This window comes from Acipenser ruthenus, chromosome 33 (genome assembly GCF_902713425.1).
Source record: "Acipenser ruthenus chromosome 33, fAciRut3.2 maternal haplotype, whole genome shotgun sequence".
NCBI classification, from domain to species: Eukaryota; Metazoa; Chordata; class Actinopteri; order Acipenseriformes; family Acipenseridae; genus Acipenser; species Acipenser ruthenus.
The window spans coordinates 10,198,621-10,221,793 of record NC_081221.1 but is presented as its reverse complement, the minus strand read 5'-3'; the positions used below and the strand labels follow the sequence as shown (position 1 = coordinate 10,221,793).

The 23,173-nt window shown below is 40.8% G+C and overlaps 1 protein-coding gene across 1 annotated transcript; it reads right to left on the bottom strand.

Annotated features, from left to right (window-relative positions):
• Nucleotides 1-21,258: 21,258 nt before the first annotated feature.
• Nucleotides 21,259-22,871, bottom strand: rprml (reprimo-like). Its single transcript, XM_034055567.3, has one exon. The coding sequence runs from the start codon at nucleotides 22,380-22,382 to the stop codon at nucleotides 22,044-22,046; it is 339 nt and encodes a 112-aa protein (XP_033911458.1). The 5' UTR covers nucleotides 22,383-22,871; the 3' UTR covers nucleotides 21,259-22,043.
• Nucleotides 22,872-23,173: the final 302 nt, after the last annotated feature.

Sequence of the window (23,173 nt, the reverse complement as noted above, 5' to 3'; positions counted from 1 at the left end):
CCCAGGAAAGGGCCTATCGGCAGCTCTAGTATAGAAAGCTCAGAAAATACCTACCAATAGGCAGGCATATCCTTTACTTAATGTTGTTGGTAGTCGTCTTGCAAGGGAACCATACTTTTAAAAGATCTTGTAGTATATACAGTCTACAGTATACTTCCAGCTTTTGCAACTGCATATGAGTCTTGTGTAGGTCTCACCCTTTTAAATAGAACATGAACGGTGCTTTTCAGTTACTGCAATGTGACTACCATCACATTTTGTTCTGCAGGGTTCTAGTGTGTTGTGTTAGCAGCTTTCACAGCCATAGAAATATAGAAATATGGCCCAAAAAGTTTTCATATACAGAATAATGGTGTAGCATGCAGAGAACAGAGGGTAAAAATAAATCTAAATCATAGCGCCCCTTTTCCTCTCTGCATGTTGGATTCATAAGATGCTGCTGACTGCATTTTGATAGCAGTGTGCATGCAGCTCCAACAATTCCCATCTCAGCCCTGTACAATAATACACCTGCTGTGCTTTATACACTGAATCACAGAGCAGCAGCACGGAGATGGGAGAGTAAGAAACCCATAACAAAGGGGCTAAAGAAGTCATCTTAAAAATCAGCATAGTATTTGTTCAAAGCCATTGGAGGGATTAGTGTGTATGGGATTGTGTTTGATATAAAAAGAGTGGCACCACAAATGTCTTAGTCCATAGTCTTATGTATTTGTATAAATTATATATATATATAATTTATACAAATACATAAGACTATGGACTATATATATATATATATATATATATATATATATATATATAGATAGATAGATAGATAGATAGATAGATAGATATACTTTTTATTATACACAATAAAACATTGCACGTTTCGTAAGATACTGTACTTCGTAATTTCATAAGAAAAGTAATACGGTACTATAGTACATGCAGCACATAAGTCAGGCAACTGAATATAACAAAGACATTGTGGACTTACTTGATTTAATGCAATTTGTAGAAAAAATATTTGGAAGATGAAGAGCTGGTTTGAAAAACCAAACTGCGAAAACTCAACCGTTTCATTTTTTCTTACCATGAGCAATTAAAAAGGCAATTTTGTTTTGGTTGAAGAAGGTCCAATTTAAGATTTGGATGACCTTTATTGTTATTTTTTAATTGAAATTGTTCATAAATATTATTTTCCTTATGTTTCTAAACTTTAAATTAACAAAAATGTTTATATATATATAAACATTATTAACATATATTTCATAATATAATTATTCCGCGCTGCTGATGAAATCTCCCTGTCACACTTCACATATTAGCTATGTTTCCATTAAACTTTTTTAATGCGCAAAAACTCATGCATATAAAAAAAAAAAACTATTGGGGAATTTTATGAGCTATACATGCATTTTGCACACAGTTTATCACATGTCAATTAAAATGCAAAGGCTAGCACTGTTGATGGTTTTCTAAATCACTACCAGGTCTAAACTGTGTGCAAAATGGATGGTCGACTATACATACCACTGAAACTACCAGGGAAGCAAGAAACGAGAGAAAAAAGAGAAATAAAAGAAATATGGAGTGCATCTGTCTTTTCTGAGTCTGTCTGACACACAATGTATGCAGCAATTTTGCCTCAACAGACAAACAATCACTGACATCTGCCAACTGCTTCAGGCTGACCTGGAAGGAGACATGCGGAGAGCACACTGTTTGCCTGGAAGGAGACATGCGGAGAGCACACTGTTTGCCTGTAGCACTAAGTGTATCTGCTGCACTAACATTTTATGCCACTGGTTCGTTCCAACGTACTGTGAGTTATACTGCAGGCATGAGTACCTGTATCCATTTCCCTGTCTCTCACGAGCTGTAACAAAATACAAAGCAAGGTTTTGTTGGGGGGTATGGGTTTCCTGGTGTCCTGGGAGCCATCAATTGCACACATGTGCAGCTACGCGCACCAACACAGAATAGACACGCTACATACATCGTAAGGGGACCTATTCTGACCTAAGTAGCGTGTGATGCCAACAACTACATCACAAATGTGTATGCAAACTATCCTAGCTCCGCTCATGACTCGTTTATCCTCAGTCTTAGAGGCTGGCTGATACAAGACAACAGGTATCCACTGAAGCAGTGGCTACAGACCGCTGCTCAACCCCATGACCTCTGGTATAACCGTACCTTTAAATGTGCTTGTACTGTAATTGAGCGAACATTTGGAATCCCCAAAATGTGATTCCGGTGTTTGTCTTGGAGGGAACACTTCACTACAATACAGTCCTCAGAAGGTTAGCAATATCATCCTGGCTTGTTGCTCTTAAAGGGAATTTTGAATCCTTATTGGTTGTAAGCTTACTCCCCCCACTGTGCTTTGATTGGCTGGGCACATGATTCACTATTTGATATGCGTTAGATATCGCGGCGGTTCACTAACACTGTGATTTTTGCCAGAGCGAAAGCGGCTGCACACATATTTGCTAAATAGGGCCCATACAGCTTTGAGTTCTGCAATTGACTTTTGTTTCCTTTTTCCAAAAGCAGCCTCCAATTCAATCCACAACATCTCAATGGGATTCAAGTCAGGTGACTGACATGGCAGTCCATAACTGTAATCTACCTTTTTTTCAGAAATTCCTTTCTAGACTTCGCAGAATGCTTAGGGTCATTATCCTGCTGGAATGCAAACTTTCATCCAATAAGCCTTCTAGCACTGGATAACAAATGAGAGTGCAAAATGTCTTGATATATATTCAATACAAAGGTCGCCAGTGCCTGAGGAAGAAAAACAAGCCGATACGTCACACAACCACTATGTTTAACACTGGGCATAATGAACTTTTCTTTAAATTCTTCTCCTCTCTTCTTCCAAACATATTGTTGTTTTCTTGGTGAAAAACGTTACATTTTGGATTCGTCTGACCATAAGATTTGGTTGAAGACATCATCAGCTTCTTCAAGTATTCAATGGAAAACTCCAATCGCTTTCTTTCGTGTATTGTTTTTAACAAAGGTTTGCATCTTGGTTTTCATCCATGGACATTCACCCTGTTAAGGTATCGTTGAATTGTTTGCTTGTGAATTTCTTGACCATCTCCTCTCAATTCTTCTGTCAAATCTTTTATTATTATTATTATTATTATTATTTATTTATTAGCAGAAGCCCTTATCCAGGGCAACTTACAATCGTTACAAAATATCACAGTACAAAGTATTGCATTATAAAATGTTCCATTACAATATATTACATTACATTAATCCTGTACTTTACAGAGTACTGTAATCTGCCACAAGTGTTATTCAATCTGTAGTATTTTGCATTTAATCGTATCCTGATGTAACTATCACTGACACTGTTATCTGCTCCGATATTGAATCGTATTTTGTCATATACTTGTAGTTACTAGAACTGAAGTAATTGTATTTTATCTTGGTCTTAATTGTATTAATACTTGTACTGCGATTCTTGAAATGTATTTTTTGTTTATGACTGTAAGTCACCCTGGATAAGGGCGTCTGCTAAGAAATAAATAATAATAATAATAATTACAAGTTATCGCATTATAAAATATCACATTACCATATAGTCCATTATAGTCCAGAGTTGAGGTTTACAGATGCTGTCTGAACACGTGTGTCTTGAGGAGGCACCGGAAGGTGGTCAGGGACTGAGCAGATCTGATATCCATGGGTAGGTCGTTCCACCACTGAGGGGCATGGGTGGAGAAGGAGCAGGCTGTGGATGCGGGGGAGCGGAGATTACTTTTGCAGTAATTTGCCACGCTGCTTGGACGATTCTACTTCCAGATTTTGCAAAAATGTTTCTTGGTCTTCCACACCTGGAGCTTGTTACAGTAGTTCCTGTTCTCCTGTGTTTGTCAATAATAGCCCGCACAGTGCTTTTTCGGTAAACCAAGCCTTTCTGCTATTTTTCTGGTACTTTCTCCTTTTTCCTTTGTTGTATCACTGCCATTTTGAGATCGTTGCTGTACTCTTAAGTTTTAACCATTTTTGTTGCTTTTTTGAACCACAGATTTCCAATTTATTTTTCAGCACTTAATGATAATGTATTTATTTGGTTTTCAATCATGATAACTGTCAATAACTAGCAATAAATGTGTTTCATAAGAAATATGTTGATTGCCCAAATACTTTTGTCAAAATATGAATTTAGTTATTTTTCATTTTATGCATGTTATGTAATAATTTGTTATTCTATTATAAAGCTGATCTCTACTTTAATTTATATCTTTCAATAGAACAATTAGAAATTATAGAAATCACTTTCTTTGTGTTTTTTTCTAATTTTCTTAACTGCCCAAATGCTTTTGTCTGCGACTGACAATATATATATAATTAGGGCTGTCACTCGATTTAAAATTTTGATTATGCCCAATGGGAATATGTTTTTTTTAAAACCATTTTTATTATTATTTTAATTTTAGTAAATGTAACAAATGCACAAATGTTACCTTTCTTTCCTATTATCCTAATAAAACAGATTTAGGGACCTGATAACTCAGTCACACAAGCCCCAAGGACCAGAACAGCACAGTTACATGTACTGTTTAACCACTCTGGGGTAACCCATAAACAACTAAATTATTAGCAATGCACAAACATGGAAACAAAAAACACTCTGAGGTTTATAATTAAATCATATTGTTACCTCCTGCCCGTCCATCTCGGTCGGCTTACTCACTGGCTTACCCCGGGCAGGTCGCTGCGCGAGTCTCGCAGATCGTTGGAGGGTGGATGGAGACCAAAGGCTTGCTTTATCCGGCGGCAGAAAATAAGGCACTGACTCAGCCAGTTTAACTGAAACCAACCGTTTATTAAGAAAACAATGTAACAGTACAGAGGTTGTATTCAGCACTGCAAGGCCCTCCGTGTAGTACACTCATACCGCAGCACAGTCCCGCAGTACAGTACCTCACCCTAACGCAGCTGGGAATCAGAGCGCGCCAATACTCCCGCTCCGAGTTTATATAACAAGGCTCCTTCCCGCCACACAAATGTAACAATTTCAGAGACAGAGGAGGGAGTGCTTGGGGGTTTCGATACATAAAACACAACCAATACATACAGTTGACAATACAAACACAGGAGATATTCACATACACTAGACCCCACTAGTATAACAATACCCCCTCCTTAAGGGTCAATCGTCCCGATGACACCAAATTGCATTAACACCACATTGCTCCCATTTGTATGGGTTTATTTATTTATTTTAACCTACAGGGCTACTCCCCATTGTACCTCCAAAGGCGGTCCTGATGAATAATTTTAGGTGTGGACCTGTTATCTTTCCTAATGCCATACACCACCTCATTTACTTTCTTACACACTGTATATGGCCCTTCCCAATCTTTTTGCAGTTTAGGTGACCTACCCTTGTACCTCCGTGGGTTATGAAACCACACTTTGTCTCCCACTTCATAAGTGTCAGCCACAGCTCTTACATCATAACGCCGCTTTACCTGGTCAGCAGCTGATTTTAAGTTTTCCCTTACGAACCGGTGAACCCACTCGAGAGACTGCTGCAGGCAATCAGCATAGTCCAGGGGATCCTCAAAGCTAAGAGACGCATCGGGAGTTCCATAAACCAGCCTCACTGGTGAACGGAGCTCCTCTCCAAACATCAGTAGTGCAGGTGTGCACTGTGTCATTTCATGTTTAGCCGTTCTATAGGCGAACAACAGTAAGGGGATGTGAGTATCCCAATCCCGCTGGTTCTGATCTACAAACAGGGCTAACTGGTTTTTGAGAGTGCGTATGTACCTCTCCACCATGCCATCAGACTGAGGCCTTAGTGGCGTGGTGCGTGTTTTCCGCACACCCATCAGCTGACACACCCTGGAGAAAATCTCCGATTCAAAGTTGCGGCCCTGGTCTGAATGCAGTTCACCGGGCACGCCAAACCGAGTAAACATCTGAGAGACCAGTGTCTGGGCCACTGTGTTGGCATCCTGGGTAGGAATGGGGAAGGCTTCCGGCCATTTAGTTAGGTAGTCCATAGCAACCAGCAGATACTGATTGCCAGACTCAGACCTTGGAAATGGGCCAGCGATGTCGACTGCTACACGCTGGAGCCGGTCCCCCACTACATACTGCTGCATTGGAGCATGGCCCCGCCTCCGTGGACCCTTCCTCGCTGCGCAGTCTGTACATTTCCTACACCACCTCTCACAGTCCTGCCGACACTTTACCCAATAGAAGCATTCCCTTACCTTCCCCAGAGTTTTGTCTACCCCAAAGTGCCCACCGGCTCGGGTGCTGTGGGCCAGGGTTAGCACTTCACTTCGCAGGGACCCTGGAACTAACAGCTGATACCTGCAGCGCCCACCCGAGGGAGCCTCCCACTTACGATACAGTAACCCGTCTTTTAGTTCTATACTATCCCAAATAGCCCAGTATGCTCTGACGTCTGAGCTGAGGTGTGACACACTTTCCCACCGTGGACGACCCCCATTCTCTTTCCAGCCAAACAGAGGATGAAAATCAGAATCAGCTTGTTGTGCAGCCCTCAGCTCTTCAGCACTGTGACCCTCAATAAGCTGCTCGGTCTGCCTTGCAGCAGCTCCACGTGTTAACCGGCACAGTGGCTCTGTAGCTGTATTACTTTCGCACTGGCCCTTCTGGTAGTCCCCTTTTCCAGCACCTCCCTCACAGCCCTTCTCAACCGTGGCAGCATGTTCCCCTCCCACCTTGCTACACTCCCGCTGCTCTACTCTCGAACAGAAGCTGCAATTAGTAACAGAACAGGGCCGCCTAGAGAGAGCATCAGCATTGCCATGCTTTACGCCCTGCCGGTGTAACACCTTAAACTCATACTGCTGCAGGTGTTGCAGCCACCTTGCAATCTGGCCCTCTGGGTGCTTGAACCTGAAAAGCCACTGTAAAGCAGAGTGGTCAGTACGTACAACAAAAGGTCGGCCATACAAATAATGATGGAAATGTGTGACACCTTTTACCACAGCTAGCAGTTCTTTGCGAGTGGTGCAGTAGTTCCTCTCCGGTGCTGTCAGGGTCTGGCTGTAGTAAGCTATGACCCTCTCCACTCCATCCTGGACCTGTGAAAGGACAGCTCCAACTCCCACGTCGCTGGCGTCTGTGTCCAGGGTGAATGGGAGGTTAAATTGAGGGTAACCTAATAAAGGGGCAGAGCCTAAAGCCTGTTTGAGGTGAATAAAAGCACTCTCACATGCTTCACTCCAGTAGAACATCTGTCCCTTCTTTGTCAAAGCATGCAGCGGCTTAGCAATGTCTGCAAACGACCCAATAAACTTCCGATAGTAGGAGCATAAACCCAAGAAGCGGCGTATCTCAGTTACATTTACTGGCCTAGGCCAGTTGCTAACTGCTGCTATTTTGTTGGGGTCTGTAGCAACACCCTGTTCACTAACTATGTGTCCAAGATAAGCCACCTCCTTTTTAAACAGCTCACATTTAGCAGGGTTCAGTTTTAAACCAGCTTTCTTGAGTTTCTCAAACACTTGTTCTGAATTACTTAATGCCTGTGAAAATGTGCGTGCGTGCACCAGCACGTCATCAAGGTAAACAAGACAGACTTCCCATGGCAGGCCCACCAGCACCCTCTCCATAAGCCTTTCAAAGGTGGCTGGCGCATTACAGAGACCAAAGGGCATCACATTGAACTGGTACAAGCCCCGCCCAACTGTGAATGCCGTCTTCGCTCTATCAGCTTTGTCGACCTCCACCTGCCAATACCCACTCTTTAAATCAAGTGTGGAAAACCACACAGAACCACTCACTGCTTGAAGTGTGTCATCAATCCTCGGCAGAGGGTAAGAATCTTTCTCAGTAACCTCATTCAGCTTCCTATAGTCTACGCAGAATCTAGTGCTGCCATTCTTTTTCTTCACTAGTACTATAGGCGAGGCCCATGGACTACTGGAGTCCTCAATAACCCTCTGCCTCTTGAGGTCTCTAACAATGCTTTCCACCTCCCCTTGTTTAGCTATTGGGATCCTCCTAGGGGCCTGTTTAATTGGTGTTGCATTGCCAGTATTTATTTTATGTTTTACCAATGCAGTCCTACCAAAGTCATCCTCATCTTTGCAAAAAATATTGTGATGCTCAATCAGAAATGCTTTAAGTTGTCTCTGTTGTTCCTCGTTTAGCTCAGCTCTGCTGCTTTCCCACAAACCTGTTAAGTAGTCAGGCAGTGTTCTGAGAACTAAACCACTTTTTAGTCTACGGCAATTCTTAAAATCACCACTGGGTGGCGGCTGGCTGCGTGAGCAGCACTCTGCGCTCTCGGCTTGTACAATTGTTGCTGCTTCCCATTCAGCTAACACTTGACCCTTTTTAATCACTTTGTCGGTGTAGGAGATATTTAACAGCCTTATGGGCACCGTTTTCGACTTTAGATCTACTACAGATCTTGCGACTAAGATGTCAGGGTAATCTTTGTTTTTAGGATCATTTTCGATTACGCCCCACTGCGAGATACAAGCTCTTTCGCAGTCTAACTCGGCCGCTACGAGTATCTCAGAGCCTGCAGGAACAGTAAGTCTACGCCCCGCTACAACACGCCCACAAAATGAGGGTTCTGATTCGGTCTGCGTGTGGCTTAATGCAAGCTCTGTGCCATTCAGTGACAGTACATTTCTTTGCATATCTAAAACCCCACGATGTGCCTGTAATAGATCCAAACCCATTAACAACTCGTCGGTAATATCAGCTACCCAGACCCTGTGATGAAAGGAGTATTGTCCAATCAGAAATTTTAGCTCGCCAGTCCTAGTTGCTGACGTAACATCTCCGGTTACAGTCTTAATGTTGCAAGTCTCCGGAGCATTACAATCTGATACTTTTGGTGCTATCTTCTCGAATAGCTTGGGACTCATTACAGTCAAATTTGATCCGGTATCTATTACGGCATCGACATGCAACCCTTCTATGACACAGCGGATAACCAAACCACACGCAGTCCCCAGTTTCCCAACCTTAAACACAGTTTTAGAGGCCTCCTTTACATTATTTCCCAGGTTCAGCCCCGTAACCTGGGAACTTAACAGTTTCCCTGATCAATTGCAGACATTGCTTTGTCCCCCGTTTCACCCTCCTTATTTCGATCTCTTTTGAATTTCTGACAAAATCTTTTTGTGTGTCCTCGCTTATGGCAATAGTGACACTCGCCATCAAATTTAGCCGTTTTAGAGTTGCCCAAATCAATTATAGCCTTCCCCATGGCGTCCAATTTTTCAACCAAATTTGCCAACACCTCCCCTATAACCAGATCATTGTTACCTCCCATTCCCTTGCAAGCAGACTCACCAGTTGTCGAGTCATTCTGGTTTTGAGTGCGGCGAACGATGTGCTGAACCGGCTTCTTTTCACCAACGGTTGCGTAGATGCACTCTAGCTGAATCGCTCGATTGAGTACGTCGGTGAGTGTGCGAAAAGACCCCTCCCTCAGTCGGATTTTCAACTCCCGGTCCGGCAGCAAGCTGATGAATTTATCGATGAGCAAAGCATCTCTGCAGCTCTCCGGCACGTCAGCGAATGAAAGCGCGAAGAGACGTTGTAGATCCTGAGCAAAGTCAGCAAGGGACTCGTCTGGCTTTTTCTTCCTGGTGTCGTACTGGGCTTTGGCAAGTTCCTTCTGCGATCGCCCGTAGCGCAGAGCCAGGACATCCACCAGCCCCCTATAATCGGACGTAGCCTCCGTTTGCAGCAAGGTAAGTGTAGTCATAGCATCTCCGTCTAGACTGATAGCAAGCTGGGCACGCTTCTCACTGTCATTCCAGCCATTTAGTGCACTGACCGTCTCGAAGTGCTCGTAGTATGCTGCCCAGTCCATTTTCCCGTTAAACTTGCTTGGTTTAACTTTCTGTTGTGCAGACCCTGAAGCAGCAGCAGGAAGCGAGGTCCGCGGGCTCTGTTGTGCAGCGGGGTTGGAGAGCGCTGTAGTCGGCAGTCTTTCTAGCTGCTCGATCCTCTCCTTCAGCAGGTTCTGTTCGCCAACAGCGGCATTGCGAACCGCTTGTAATTTGTACTCGAAGCCTTCCAACTTCTCCCCGATTTTTCTGTGACCCTCTTCCATTTCGTCGCGGAGTTGGCTTGCAGTTTCTGCAATTTCGACTTTGCAAATCTGTTGGACCGCCTTAGTGCTAGTTTGTATATCAGATTTTAACTCGTTCTGACTATGTAGCAACTGCACCAGCATAGCCTTTAATTCGTCCATATCTCCCCTCTCTGTGCGATCTCCACTTCTGACACCAGTTGTTACCTCCTGCCCGTCCATCTCGGTCGGCTTACTCACTGGCTTACCCCGGGCAGGTCGCTGCGCGAGTCTCGCAGATCGTTGGAGGGTGGATGGAGACCAAAGGCTTGCTTTATCCGGCGGCAGAAAATAAGGCACTGACTCAGCCAGTTTAACTGAAACCAACCGTTTATTAAGAAAACAATGTAACAGTACAGAGGTTGTATTCAGCACTGCAAGGCCCTCCGTGTAGTACACTCATACCGCAGCACAGTCCCGCAGTACAGTACCTCACCCTAACGCAGCTGGGAATCAGAGCGCGCCAATACTCCCACTCCGAGTTTATATAACAAGGCTCCTTCCCGCCACACAAATGTAACAATTTCAGAGACAGAGGAGGGAGTGCTTGGGGGTTTCGATACATAAAACACAACCAATACATACAGTTGACAATACAAACACAGGAGATATTCACATACACTAGACCCCACTAGTATAACAATATAAATCATAACAGTTTATTATGTTATTCGGGATAAATGCGCCACGCTGGATTTTACCACAGCGCTCAACAGCTCTGATTACAATGCACACGAGTGACTTTGCAGATACATGTTTGGCAATCATTTAAATCAACGACAAAGTAGTTAAACATTCCAGTTTTAAATACATATGTACATCCATAGCACACTATCAGCAATCCGTGTACAAAACAAGACAACAATTAATATTTTTACACAACTTTAACCCCTTTCTATATGAGCTTAAAACCATAGTGTCCTACTACTTCCGGGGGGCGAGTGCGCTTCAAAACAGCACTTCCCTAAATAGCAGCACGCATTTCTCTGTCTACCCAGAATGCATGATTCAATTCTAAAAAAATAATAACAATAATCTGCGATCAAATCTTTAGTTGATTAATCAGTCCAATTAATCTGTTAATCAGACCAGTCCTTATATACAGTGCCTTGCAAAAGTATTCAGACCCCTGACCAATTCTCTCATATTACTGAATTACAAATGGTACATTGAAATTTCGTTCTGTTTGATATTTTATTTTAAAACACTGAAACTCAAAATCAATTTTTGTAAGGTGACATTGGTTTTATGTTGGGAAAAAACTGAAATATCTTGCTTGCATAAGTATTCAACCCCCACACATTAATATTTGGTAGAGCCACCTTTCGCTGCAATAACAGCTTTAAGTCTTTTGGCAGATTTGCTCCAGGTTGTTCAGGTTGGTTGGACGACGCTTGTGGACCGCAATTTTCAAATAGTGCCACAGATTCTCAATGGGATTGAGATCAGGACTTTGACTGGGCCACTGTAGGGCATTCACCTTTTTGTTCTTGATCCACTCCAATGTTGCTTTGGCCTTGTGCTTGGGATCATTGTCCTGCTGAAAGGTGAATTTCCTCCCAAGCTTCAGTTTTTTAGCGGACTGAAGCAGGTTCGCTTGCAGTATTTCCTTGTATTTTGCTCCAACCATTCTTCCTTCAATTTTATGCCCAGTCCCTGCTGATGAGAAGCATCCCCACAGCATGATGCTGCCACCACCATACTTCACTGTAGGGATGGTGTGTCTTGAGGCATGGGCAGTGTTAGGTTTGCGCCACACATAGCACTTTGAGTTTTGGCCAAAAAGCTCTATCTTGGTCTCATCTGACCACAAAACCTTTTCCCACATTGCAGCTGGGTCACTCTCATGCTTTCTGGTAAACTCCAGACGTGCTTTCAGATGGTACTTTTTGAGTAATGGCTTCTTTCTTGCCACCCACCCATACAGGCCAGTGTTATGCAGAGCTCTTGATATGGTTGACTGGTGCACCATTACTCCACTCCCAGCCACTGAACTCTGTAGCTCCTTCAAAGTGATTGTTGGCCTCTCTGTGGCTTCTCTCACAAGTCTCCTTCTTGTTTGAGCACTGAGTTTTGAGGGACAGCCTTTTCTTGGCAGTGCCTGGGTGGTGTGATGCAGCTTCCACTTCCTGATTATTGATCCAACTGTGCTCACTGGGATATCCAAACACTTGGATATTATTTTGTACCCTTTCCCTAATCTATGCATTTGTATTACTTTATCTCTAACTTCTGTAGAATGCTCTTTGGTCTTCATTTTCCTTCAGATTCACAGCCTGACCAATGATCCTTCAACAGTGGGGTTTTTATCCAGAAAATGTGACAGCAACTTTAATGGTTCACAGGTGGAGGCCAACGGTAAGGTAATTGTGTCCTCGTTAGGGCAATTTCTTCCATCGGTGTAAACTGGGAGCTTCCACAGCATAGGGGTTGAATACTTATGCAAACAAGATATTTCAGTTTATTTTTCTTAAATATAATGTCACCTTACAATAATTGATTTTGAGTTTCAGTGTTTAAAATAAAATAAAATCAAACAGAACGATTTTTCAATGTACCGTTTGTAATTCAGTAATATGAGAGAATTGGTCAGGGGTCTGAATACAATATATATATTAATCAGTCATTGGCAATCTTGGCCTGTGATTGGTTAAAGCCTCATCATAGGAGGAAAAATAGATTTAACTATTGCCCTCACATCCTTACACCACCGGTCAATAGTGTCTGTCATGTGATTGGTCCACATCACTGTCAGTTCCGCCCCTTTTGAAAGGAACGCCTTTCTCCCTGCACTCTTCACATGAGAAAATGGCTCATCACTGAATTACAAAACATACTACAAAAGAAAAATGCTCCAAACACTAAAATTGTGATTAAAACACCACTGTCACTGTTTTCTGACTTTCTGAAATTCAAACAAATTCAGCTCGATCAAAGAAAATATGATTGAGGGGGATATAAACTGGATTATGCAGCAGTCGCAAACCAGACAGAGACAGAGATTTTTTTTTTATTTATGTTATTTATTTATGTACTTCTGCTGTATCAGCTATATTTACACAAAATATATAGTCGTATTTACTATCCAACCTTGCTGCACTTATTTTCTTGACTGATTCATAATTCTCGTCTTGCTTTTCAGTTTGTGGTTACCATGCAGACTTGCAGAACCAACCTTAAACAAACCTTTATTTCAATAAGGATAAAATTACTACTCACCCGTTGCAGCTTTCGTTTTCATTTGACTCAGATGAAAAATGTTCCTCTCCTTCTGGCGGTCTTCCTTCAACAAATAATCAACCCAAAAAACTTTCAAACAAATCTGCCCGTCCCACTTCTCTTCCATCTGACAATGCTGCTGCTTCAACCTCTGCTCATCCAGCTGTGCCCACTGCCATTCCTCTTCGTCACTCTAAACACATGAGACCTCAGGATGATTCTCCAGCACAACTTTTTTTACAAGGATTATTGACCCATCGACAAACTCCTGAAAGCTCTGTTTAAAAAAGGATTGCCCATTGAAGTAGGAAGGGATCAGGCTGTTTTATTTATTTGATACTGCAATTCCATATCAGCCAAGCCTGTTTTTCCCCCTCAAAAGGCACAGCAGAGATCCAAACCTGTCAGTTCACGCTCCGCCCCTGCAGTCCAGGCTCCACTTGCTTCTGATTCAGCTACCACAATCCCTCAGTTCTCAATTTCAGCTGATCCTTCCTCCGAATTACGTTGCCTCGATGTGCTTGATAACAGAATCACTCGCTTGGAACCAGCATCCATTTCATCCTCATCACTCGCCACTCCCGCTGCTTCAGCCACGCCCACACCTGCTCTTGAGCTGCCAGTCTTCACTCTAGCGACCGCCTCTAGTCCAGGAACCTCCTCTGCTTCAGTAGTTCATTCTCTCTCTCCTCAACTGAGATGCAATATAATAGACGTTAATTTAGTTTCAATATTTACTGCAACTTCAGAATTTCTGGATCACAGGGTATTAGACTGTAGAGATTTGTCCGTCACTCTTAAATCACGTTATTCGCGCTTGCTTTTTCTGTTTTTTTTTTAAATTTACGCTCAGACTGGACTCTTATTTATTGATATCTCGATCAGATATGGCGGTACCATTTTTTATCAGTAACATAAAGCCTTTTCAACCAAAGCAGCTTCTATGTTAGCACTGGACAATACACTGATTGACAGGTCTCAACCTGATCACGATCTCTTTAATAGATTCTTCAGTGGTCTTCGTGCTATCACTTGCAGAGTTTGTGCTTCCACTGCCCATTCTACCTCTCTGTGTCCAAAAGCAGCCTCCTCTTCAGCCTCCTCATCAGCCTCAAGTTATTCTTCCACTGCTCTCAACAACACTCCTTTCTTCAGGAATCATGCGTCTGTTTCGCCTGTTCATTCTTCAGCTCTGCCTGCTTTTTCAACAAGCAAAGATTCTCATGGAAGACCCATCAAATATTCCGGCCGCAGACAGTTGTGCAATAATTTCAATTATTCATTCTGCAGTTCTAAATGATGCCACTTTTTACATATGTGCAGTTTATGTGGCGATGCTCATTCACGTTCCATATGCCCTCATATAAATGCATTCATCATTCATAATGGGCCCATTTGGCAAAAAAACAACCAAAAATTCGATCTTAATCTTTTGCGTTAATCAATCTACTATTCATATTTTTAATAAAGGCATTCTTATTCCCCTCTAATTATGCAACTTCATCGCCAGCTAGTCTGGATTTCAGTTATCAATAATTTTATTTTGAAAGCCCAACACCTTTCAGGTCATAATAATAACACTGCTGATGCTTTTCTCATTTACAGATCGCTCGTTTCAGACGTCTGGCTCCTTCAGCTCAATCTTTTCCTCTACCCATCCCTCCATTCAGCGATCTGGTTTCCAACTAAATTAATCTATTTGCAGTCATCTGTCTTCAGCTCAAGATTATATGGCCGATGCCCTCGCTCCTTCTACCCGCTCCTCCTATTTAACCGGCTGGTCCACTTTCACAACCTTCTGTAAGCAACATCACATCTCCCCTTCTCCCTTCAACCAGGATTTCATTCTTTCTTTTCTCGTTCATGCAAAATACAAGCTGAATCTCTCCCTGGGAACTGTCAAAACTTATCTAGCAGGAATTCAATCTCTTCTATCTCTGTTGTTCACCTTCTATTTAAGGGAATGGCAAAAGGTTTCCCTCCTTCCTCTCCCTGCCATCTCCCTATCACTTCAGATATTCTCTTTCGCCTCATCTCAATTCTGCACCAAGGATGTTTTTCTCCTTTTGACGATCTAGTCATGGAATCCCTTTGTCTTTCTGCATTCTTTGGTTTTCTTCGCTCTTCTGAGTTTGCTCCATTCCTATGACCTCTCTCTCATTGCCGACTCACCATCTCATTTTTCTTTGCTTTTCTAAAACAGATCAGCTATGATGGGGACAATGCATTCAGCTGTGCAAAGTCAACTCTCTTTGCCCTTATTCCTCTTTATCCCACTATCTTTCCCATCACAACCCCTCTAACCCCTCCGATCCTCTCTTCATCAACTCTAACCATTATATTATAACAATAAACTGTTTTTCTACTCATCTCACTCATTTCTAAAGCTGGTCTTCCTCCCAAATTGAATTCCCCCCCATTCATTCTGTATAGGTGCAGCAACATCAGCAGCTAAATTTAAAAACAACCGGTCCTAAATTTTAAAAAAGGGGCATCGGTCTTCCTCTGCAGTGGAATCTTACATTCTCTCCGTTCTCCCAGATATTATTTCTGCTCAACAAAGTATTGCTAGCATGCCTGGAGTGGGGGCCATCTCTCTGCCAGGACCACCAGAGGTTTCCTTCCGGTTAGATTAGTTTTAAAATTATATATATATATATATATATATATATATATATATATATATATATATATATATATATATATATATATATATATAATTAATAACTAACTTTCATTTCTAACTAACAATTATCTCTCTTCTTTACATTAGTGACTCAGTTGCAGGGAACTGGGGGTCCTCTTTTGGAGGCAACTGAAGCTCACTTCCCAACCTTAGAGGCCAAGTGGGTCGTCTTGCCCTCCGAGAGGAAGGTTCCCGCTGGCCAGAGGGGACCCCCGGCCAAATAACTTTAACTACATTTCATTTTCCATTCTCCTGCTAAATCTATTTATTTGCACCCGTGCCAGTCTCCCCCTTCGGAGAGCAAAGCTTGCTCCCATCTTTCAAGCTGGCCCTCTTTATGTGTTTATTTCTTATTCTCTTTTCCAGCGCTTTTGTTCTCCCTGCATAGATCACAAGGCTCTCCATGCGGCCTCGGAGCGTCAGCTAAGTCTGACCTCTCTCGACGAGTGACTTTGGTTTGTCCTCCTATCCTTCCATAGTTTCCCCTTGGGGAAAGTCCCTCGCTTCCCAAACTTGGAGATCGATAGGTTCGGCCTCACCTCAGCGAAGGCAGTTCTCCGAGTACCCAAGAGGAAACCCCTATTCTATTACTAAATCACAAGCTCTTTGTCTTATTCTAGTAGTCCCTTTATGCAGGCCTGGCTCCTGCCTTATGAACTATATACACAGTCAACCTTGGTTAACTCGACATCCCACAGGGATGCCATTTAGTGTTGACTCATCCAAAGTGTCGAGTTAACTACGGCTGCACGTGAGCCATGGCATTAACATACATATAATTAACAGAACTCACACGTTTACAGTATTTACAAGTTTATTTTTAGTTAAATGTCCTTATGAAAACGGTTGAAAGAACTACAGTGAGTGCATCAATTACAGTATACAGTACTATAAAAGCAACTCGTACAACTTGTATAGTTCAATTGAAATAAGAATTAATAAAATAACTACAGTGTTATTTTTACGAAAACAATCCAACCACAAACTGTGCACAAACTGTTGACTATACTTTTATGTATTGGCTTGTGCTGTCTAATTTGACGGCTTAAATAGCAAAAGTTAACAAATGTGCATTATACAGAATTAACTTGGTTAACAAAAACAATAATAAACAACTTTCAGTTTCACACAGAAATCAAGCATTGTCCATTGTTTTGCATGCAAAAACATGTGTTTTGAAAGTTCTGCTGACAAGCTTGTTATCCTGAATAACCTGAGCTTTAGAGCTTTAATGAGAGCTAATTCTTTGCTTCTCACTCATTGTGAATTGATACGGTAACCAGCTGCACTTGGTAGTTCAGTGAATGAACAATTTGTTTCCAGTCAGAGGTTAGTCACGTGAAACGACAGTGTCAAGTTATCCACTAGTCTTTTAAATCGTTTTTATCACTTCTGTACCAGTAATAAGTGTTGAGTTACAAGTAAAGCGTAGAGTCGAATTAAAAAATTAAAAGAGGCAGGATGCATATATTTTATATGGAGAAAATTCAGGACCAAGACTGTCCGTTGAATTAAGAGAAGGTGTCGAGTTCTTTCACTGCATTTCTGCTTGGGTCGTTGCCTGCTGCAACCGCGCTGCTATTTCATCAATGGCCTGTATAGCCATACGTCTCGTCCGGCAGGCTGGGTAAACACCTTCAATGCTGCTCTCTCACGTCTCTTGTTCCAGCTGGACAATTGCCTTCACAGAATCCCCCGCCCCCGTTTCTGTTATTGCTACGCTGTTTTATATCCCCTAATTCCCGCACAAATCAGATCACCTGACTTTCTCAGCCCACTGTGTTCATGAGAATTGGAGTTCACTATTTACAATGTTATATACAATACTTTACAATGATGAAAGTATCAGTGTTTAATTATACATCAGTCTCCCACCTTCCTGATACCTTTTCTCTGCACTTCACTGATTGTTCGTTACTATATATATATATATATATATATATATATATATATATATATATATATATATATAGCGTAAACTGTACCTCTGATTTTTGCCACTAGTTGGTGTAATTTCCCCGATATAGACGAGACTGGACCAGGAAATACACGGTGAGTTGATTTTTATTTACAAGTTATTTACAATTGTTAGTTAACAGGTAAATCGGGGAATTGGCTCCCCCTCCAGGAACAGTGGAGCACAGGTAAGTCGGGAAAAGGGCTCCCCCTCCAGGAACAGTGAAGGATGGCTCTGTTGCGCTTTGACAACCACCTCAGCACAGCCCGGTATCGGTTGATACAAATAATCCCTCTTCCCAAGTGTCCGGTTGTAAACAATAAAAGATTATAACACATAATGGTCTCCTTTTCCCAAGTGTCCGTTGTAACAAATAAATGGTAATACTACACAATGGTCTCCTTTCTTTGTTGTCTATCTCCAAACTGGGAGTATACTGTCGTTACATATTAAACCTAGCAGTGATTTTACCCACCCACTGCGTCATGATAAACAGCACAGTTCTTACACAAACTTTTACTTATAAACACACACAATGATCGGTCCCGCTCAGGCCGCGTGTTGCTCAAACTACTCACTCTAATACTGCTTCTCTCCAACACCGGTAATCCTCTTACAGGCTTCAATAGCAGTGAGTATCCTATAGCAGAGCCACGGCAACACCCCTGGCTCTTCTGTGCACTTCCTTATATGCTCCCTGGCCCCGCCTTTTTTGTAATTGTGGTGCGGGGCATTCTGGTACCTGTAGTTTTTTCTGCACTTACACTGCCCGATTTCCTTAAAGGGCCAGTGCCCTTTTCCGCCTCTCTCTCTCTCTCTCTCTCTCTCTCTCTCTCTCTCTCTCTCTCTCTCTATATATATATATATATATATATATATATATATATATATATAAACAAACATTTGTCCAATTTCAGTTCATTCTTGAAAATGTGTAGTTCCTTCTTGGTCCATTTCAGTCCATCTACATGTTATATAACCAGAATGCTTAGCAAGGTTGGTTATGCACTAGAGTTTACACACTAGTCTAGCGAGTGAATAGAAAAAAATACATGGCAATGCATCAAATTTATGCAATGACCATTTTTTAAAACTTGTGAAGTCATTATGTACAGCTGTTTTTTTACTAGAATCCAGTTTAATGGAAACCTGTTTTTGTACGATAAGATTTGCATATAGTTTTGTGCACAATTTTGCAGATTCGCTACAAATTTGTTCGTCTTATTCATCGTTAACATAGCTATTGTTGCATATATCTGGAGAAGCGCTTATCCATTCTCATCAAACTTGGTATTAACATTATTTAGTTTAGGTTATTGAGTATTATTTTTGTACATATTTAAAGAATGGCTTATAAAATTGTGATTAAACATCTATTCCTAATATGTTTTGTATACTGTACTTTACACACTGTTAAGATTTAACTTTGTCATCATACTGATAGCTCTATTTTTTAATTTACAGCTGATGTATGTCACTGACATACTTCTTATTTTTCATATACTCATGATGGAAAACCTTTGTCCTCCAGAGGCCGATAGCTCGCTGACATCCGCTCTTGATTTCCTGGGTGTAAAGCGGCAGTTGGCTTGGTTGTGGGATCACAGGATGCCTGCTGACCTTCAGTTCTTATGAGCTGTTGTGGGGAATTACTGAGGTGAGGGAACGTAATTGGACATTCTTAACTAGGGAGAAAATTGGGGGTAAAACCCCCTAGTTGGAGGGTGGTGTAACAATGGGGTATAATAATAATATAAATAATATGCTTTTTAAATTATGTTAACATGAGTTTTGTTCCCCACCCCGGCGACCCTGCTGTGACGCACATCTCCGAGGCTGAGTGGGTGTTCGAGATAGCTGACAGTGTCTCCTAATGAGGGACAATGTGCCGTAACAGAGTTTTTAATAAAACAGCTGTGGTACCTGCAGACTGCCAAGCTCCACAAAACCCATCTGCAGACCAATGTGATCTATTATTCAAACACAGATATGAACGATCCACCTGCTACAAATGTAAAATGACATTTCTCTGATTTTTTCGAAATGCAGAACCACTTAATGTTTTAAAATGTAACATTGAATCTGCTGGATCGTGTGCATGTACTGTCCGAATTATTATTATTATTATTTTACTGCAAATTATTTTCCGCACTTAGAACAACAGGTTCTCTATTAACAAGGTTTCTAAAGATATCAGATGAAACAGATTTAATATGTGTTACTTTGCTTTTTTTTACCTTTTCAAATACCTGGAAAAAAAAAATGTTATGGATTAAAAAAAAAATCATTCAAAAAGGGGACCCTTATGGGCTGGTCATGTCTGTCTGTCTGTCACATTATATAGTGAACAAGACCACTGTATTGATTTTGCACCAATCTTCACCAAACGTTTTTCATATACTCCTATATACGTTACAGATTGCATTCGGTTGTAATAAGCTAAACTCTTTATTTGACAGTTTTTTTGCCGTGGTTTCTGTATTATATATAGTATTTTTTTTGTGTGTTTGGGGGGGGGGGTGGTGGATAAAGGCTTCTGCCAAATAAATAATAATGATAATAATACAATTGAATATTCAATAAATATTTTTTGTTTTATTAGTGGGTGTACTTAAATAATCAATTTAATTCAATTATAAAATACCACCATATTTCCTAATACCTGTCTAGAGGAGTGATGGGGGTATAAATGTCAGCATATAGTTTTCAACTTCTTAAAATGAATTTTATTTTGTTAATTTTGCTAATATATAATATTTTTCAAGAGACATTATTCAAATTAGCCCGTTGCCAGGATTACTAAATTAGTACAACAATTTTACTGGCTTCAAAGCTATAATGCACAGATACGCCCATGTTATTAAACTTGATTGAATCAATATGACATGTTTAGAATGTAAATTATAATGACATGTAAATTATTACCTTTGTTTTCTGGGGTGAATTCAGATGAATTTTTATGACATTATTATGTTTATGAGTGTGCATTACTCTTGAAATAAATGTGAAAAGTAAACCAGGGATTTGTCAAAATAAATAAACTAATAAACAAACCAATTACATTATAAAAAGGCAGCCTATTGTGTTAACACGGCTGTAATGTTTTTGTTTTGTTTGTTTGTTTTTAATATCCTAAACATTATGTATATATTTACAGTTGAAAGAATGTGCTGGTTTTTTTATGTTTCTAAGAATACTATACAATTTTTATATATATATATATATATATATATATATATATATATATATATATATATATATATTGAATTCTGTAATAAGTCTAGTAATACAGTGGGTGCTGATAGGTTCAATATGCTATTTCCTTACTTTATTCTTGAATAAATAATGACAAATCAATGAAAACGTTGACATCTTTACTGATAAAAACCGCAACAGTGGGTTTTGTACAAAAAATCATGCCGCATTTTCATTTTCATAAAAGTGCAAAAGACAGTTGTTCAAATTCTTTAGTAACAATATAACAGGCACTGAGCATGCTTTCTTCAATTTAAATTCTCATTTAGTACAAAGTGTAAATCTTAGGTAAGAAATTCAATGCACAACATCCATTTCGGTGGAATGGCTAAACATGCTTCACTATTTAGATGTCTCATTCACTGAACATCTTTATAAAAGTGCAAGAGTCGTTAGACTCGCATTTGGATTGCATTCTCTTCAAAATGCTTTGTACTTGACATACTGTACTCAAGTTTTTGGTAGCAATTTCCATGCACAAAAACGGAATTCTGCATGCATAACCTTCAAAATAATATTAATAATAAAAAATGTAAACATTCCAGCAGACCCATGAAGGGTTAATAATCACCACGAGGAAAGAGAAGGCGGCTTAGAAACAAACAAAAAACCAAATACATATTAAACATTAAAAGTTAAACAGAAGGCATTCATTTTTATAGTTAAAACATACACGGATCGCCAGACCATATATTTATGACAGTTCTTCAAGTAACAGTTCTTTTTCTTCTGACTTCAGCTTCAGGACAAAGAGCACCTGACGTTACATATTTTCATTTATTCCGGTATATGGACCTGGTCCTTATACTCAATCAGGAGTCTAGCTCAACATACTGCTAGTAGAGGCCAATGATGACAGCCTCCACATCTTTCGAAGGTCTCCTGTCCTTAACTAGAAAGTTGATCATGCTTTCCGACTTGATCATCAGATTGCAGCCCAGGAAGAAAATGCCGAAAATGACAGTTAATGATAGAACACACAGCACCGCTATCTGCACCACTCTCGTGATGAAAAGATTCCGCTCGTCCGGGACAAGGACCAGGGAACCTCCGTCGCTTGTGGTGACCGGGGTACTGCCATTGCAGCACCCCACTATGGAATCTGCTAGGTCCTGGCTTTTGTTGGTGAAGATTCCTTGTGCCCAGATAGACTGGTTAAAAAATGTCCCGTTCATTTTTGAAATGGTAAAGTGTCAATAGTTTACAGCACAATATCAATAAGAAAAAAACAGAGCAGTTACACTAAAACTGAGTGTTTCCTGCGACACGTCGATATGCAATAAAACAATCACAAAGCACAGGCTATTAAAATACCGTTGCACAATTTTACATCAATAATTCAATTGCATCATATTGTTTCGACAGTTACTGCTGTAAATCTTGCATGAGATCAACACCAAGATTTATGATGTATTCAAATCATACAAATCCATTAGACGCGCAACTGCTGCTTGGTAACTTTCTCTAGATACTGCTGTAGCGCACAGTGTAGAATCCCAGCCTTACATTAATAATGAACAAGAAAACGCATCAGGGCTATGAAGCGGTCTTCTCAAGCACTCCCCTTCAGCGTTAATAGTGACGGTTCACACAGACCTGTGTCTAACCACAAACACTTAACAGACACTCCTTCCTCCTGGTCCCCGTAACTTTATTTAGTAGATGTATTCTAAACGGATTATAAATTCCTCAGGAATATACCATCTACGGCAGGTATAGGGGAAATTGTATCTTTGGACCAAAATAAAAACCATCTTTCTTTCAAACGCCAGGGCATTATTATTTTTCAGGTGGAATGTATTTGGTAGTGCATTTCAACACACATACCCACGTACAATAGATCAAGTTGAATGGTTTTAAAATACACGGATGTCACATACGGCACCCCTCTGCCCACTCAGTCAAAAACACGCATGTTGCCAGCAAGCGACTGCTGTGCATTTCGGTGGATGCGTTTACCATTAGA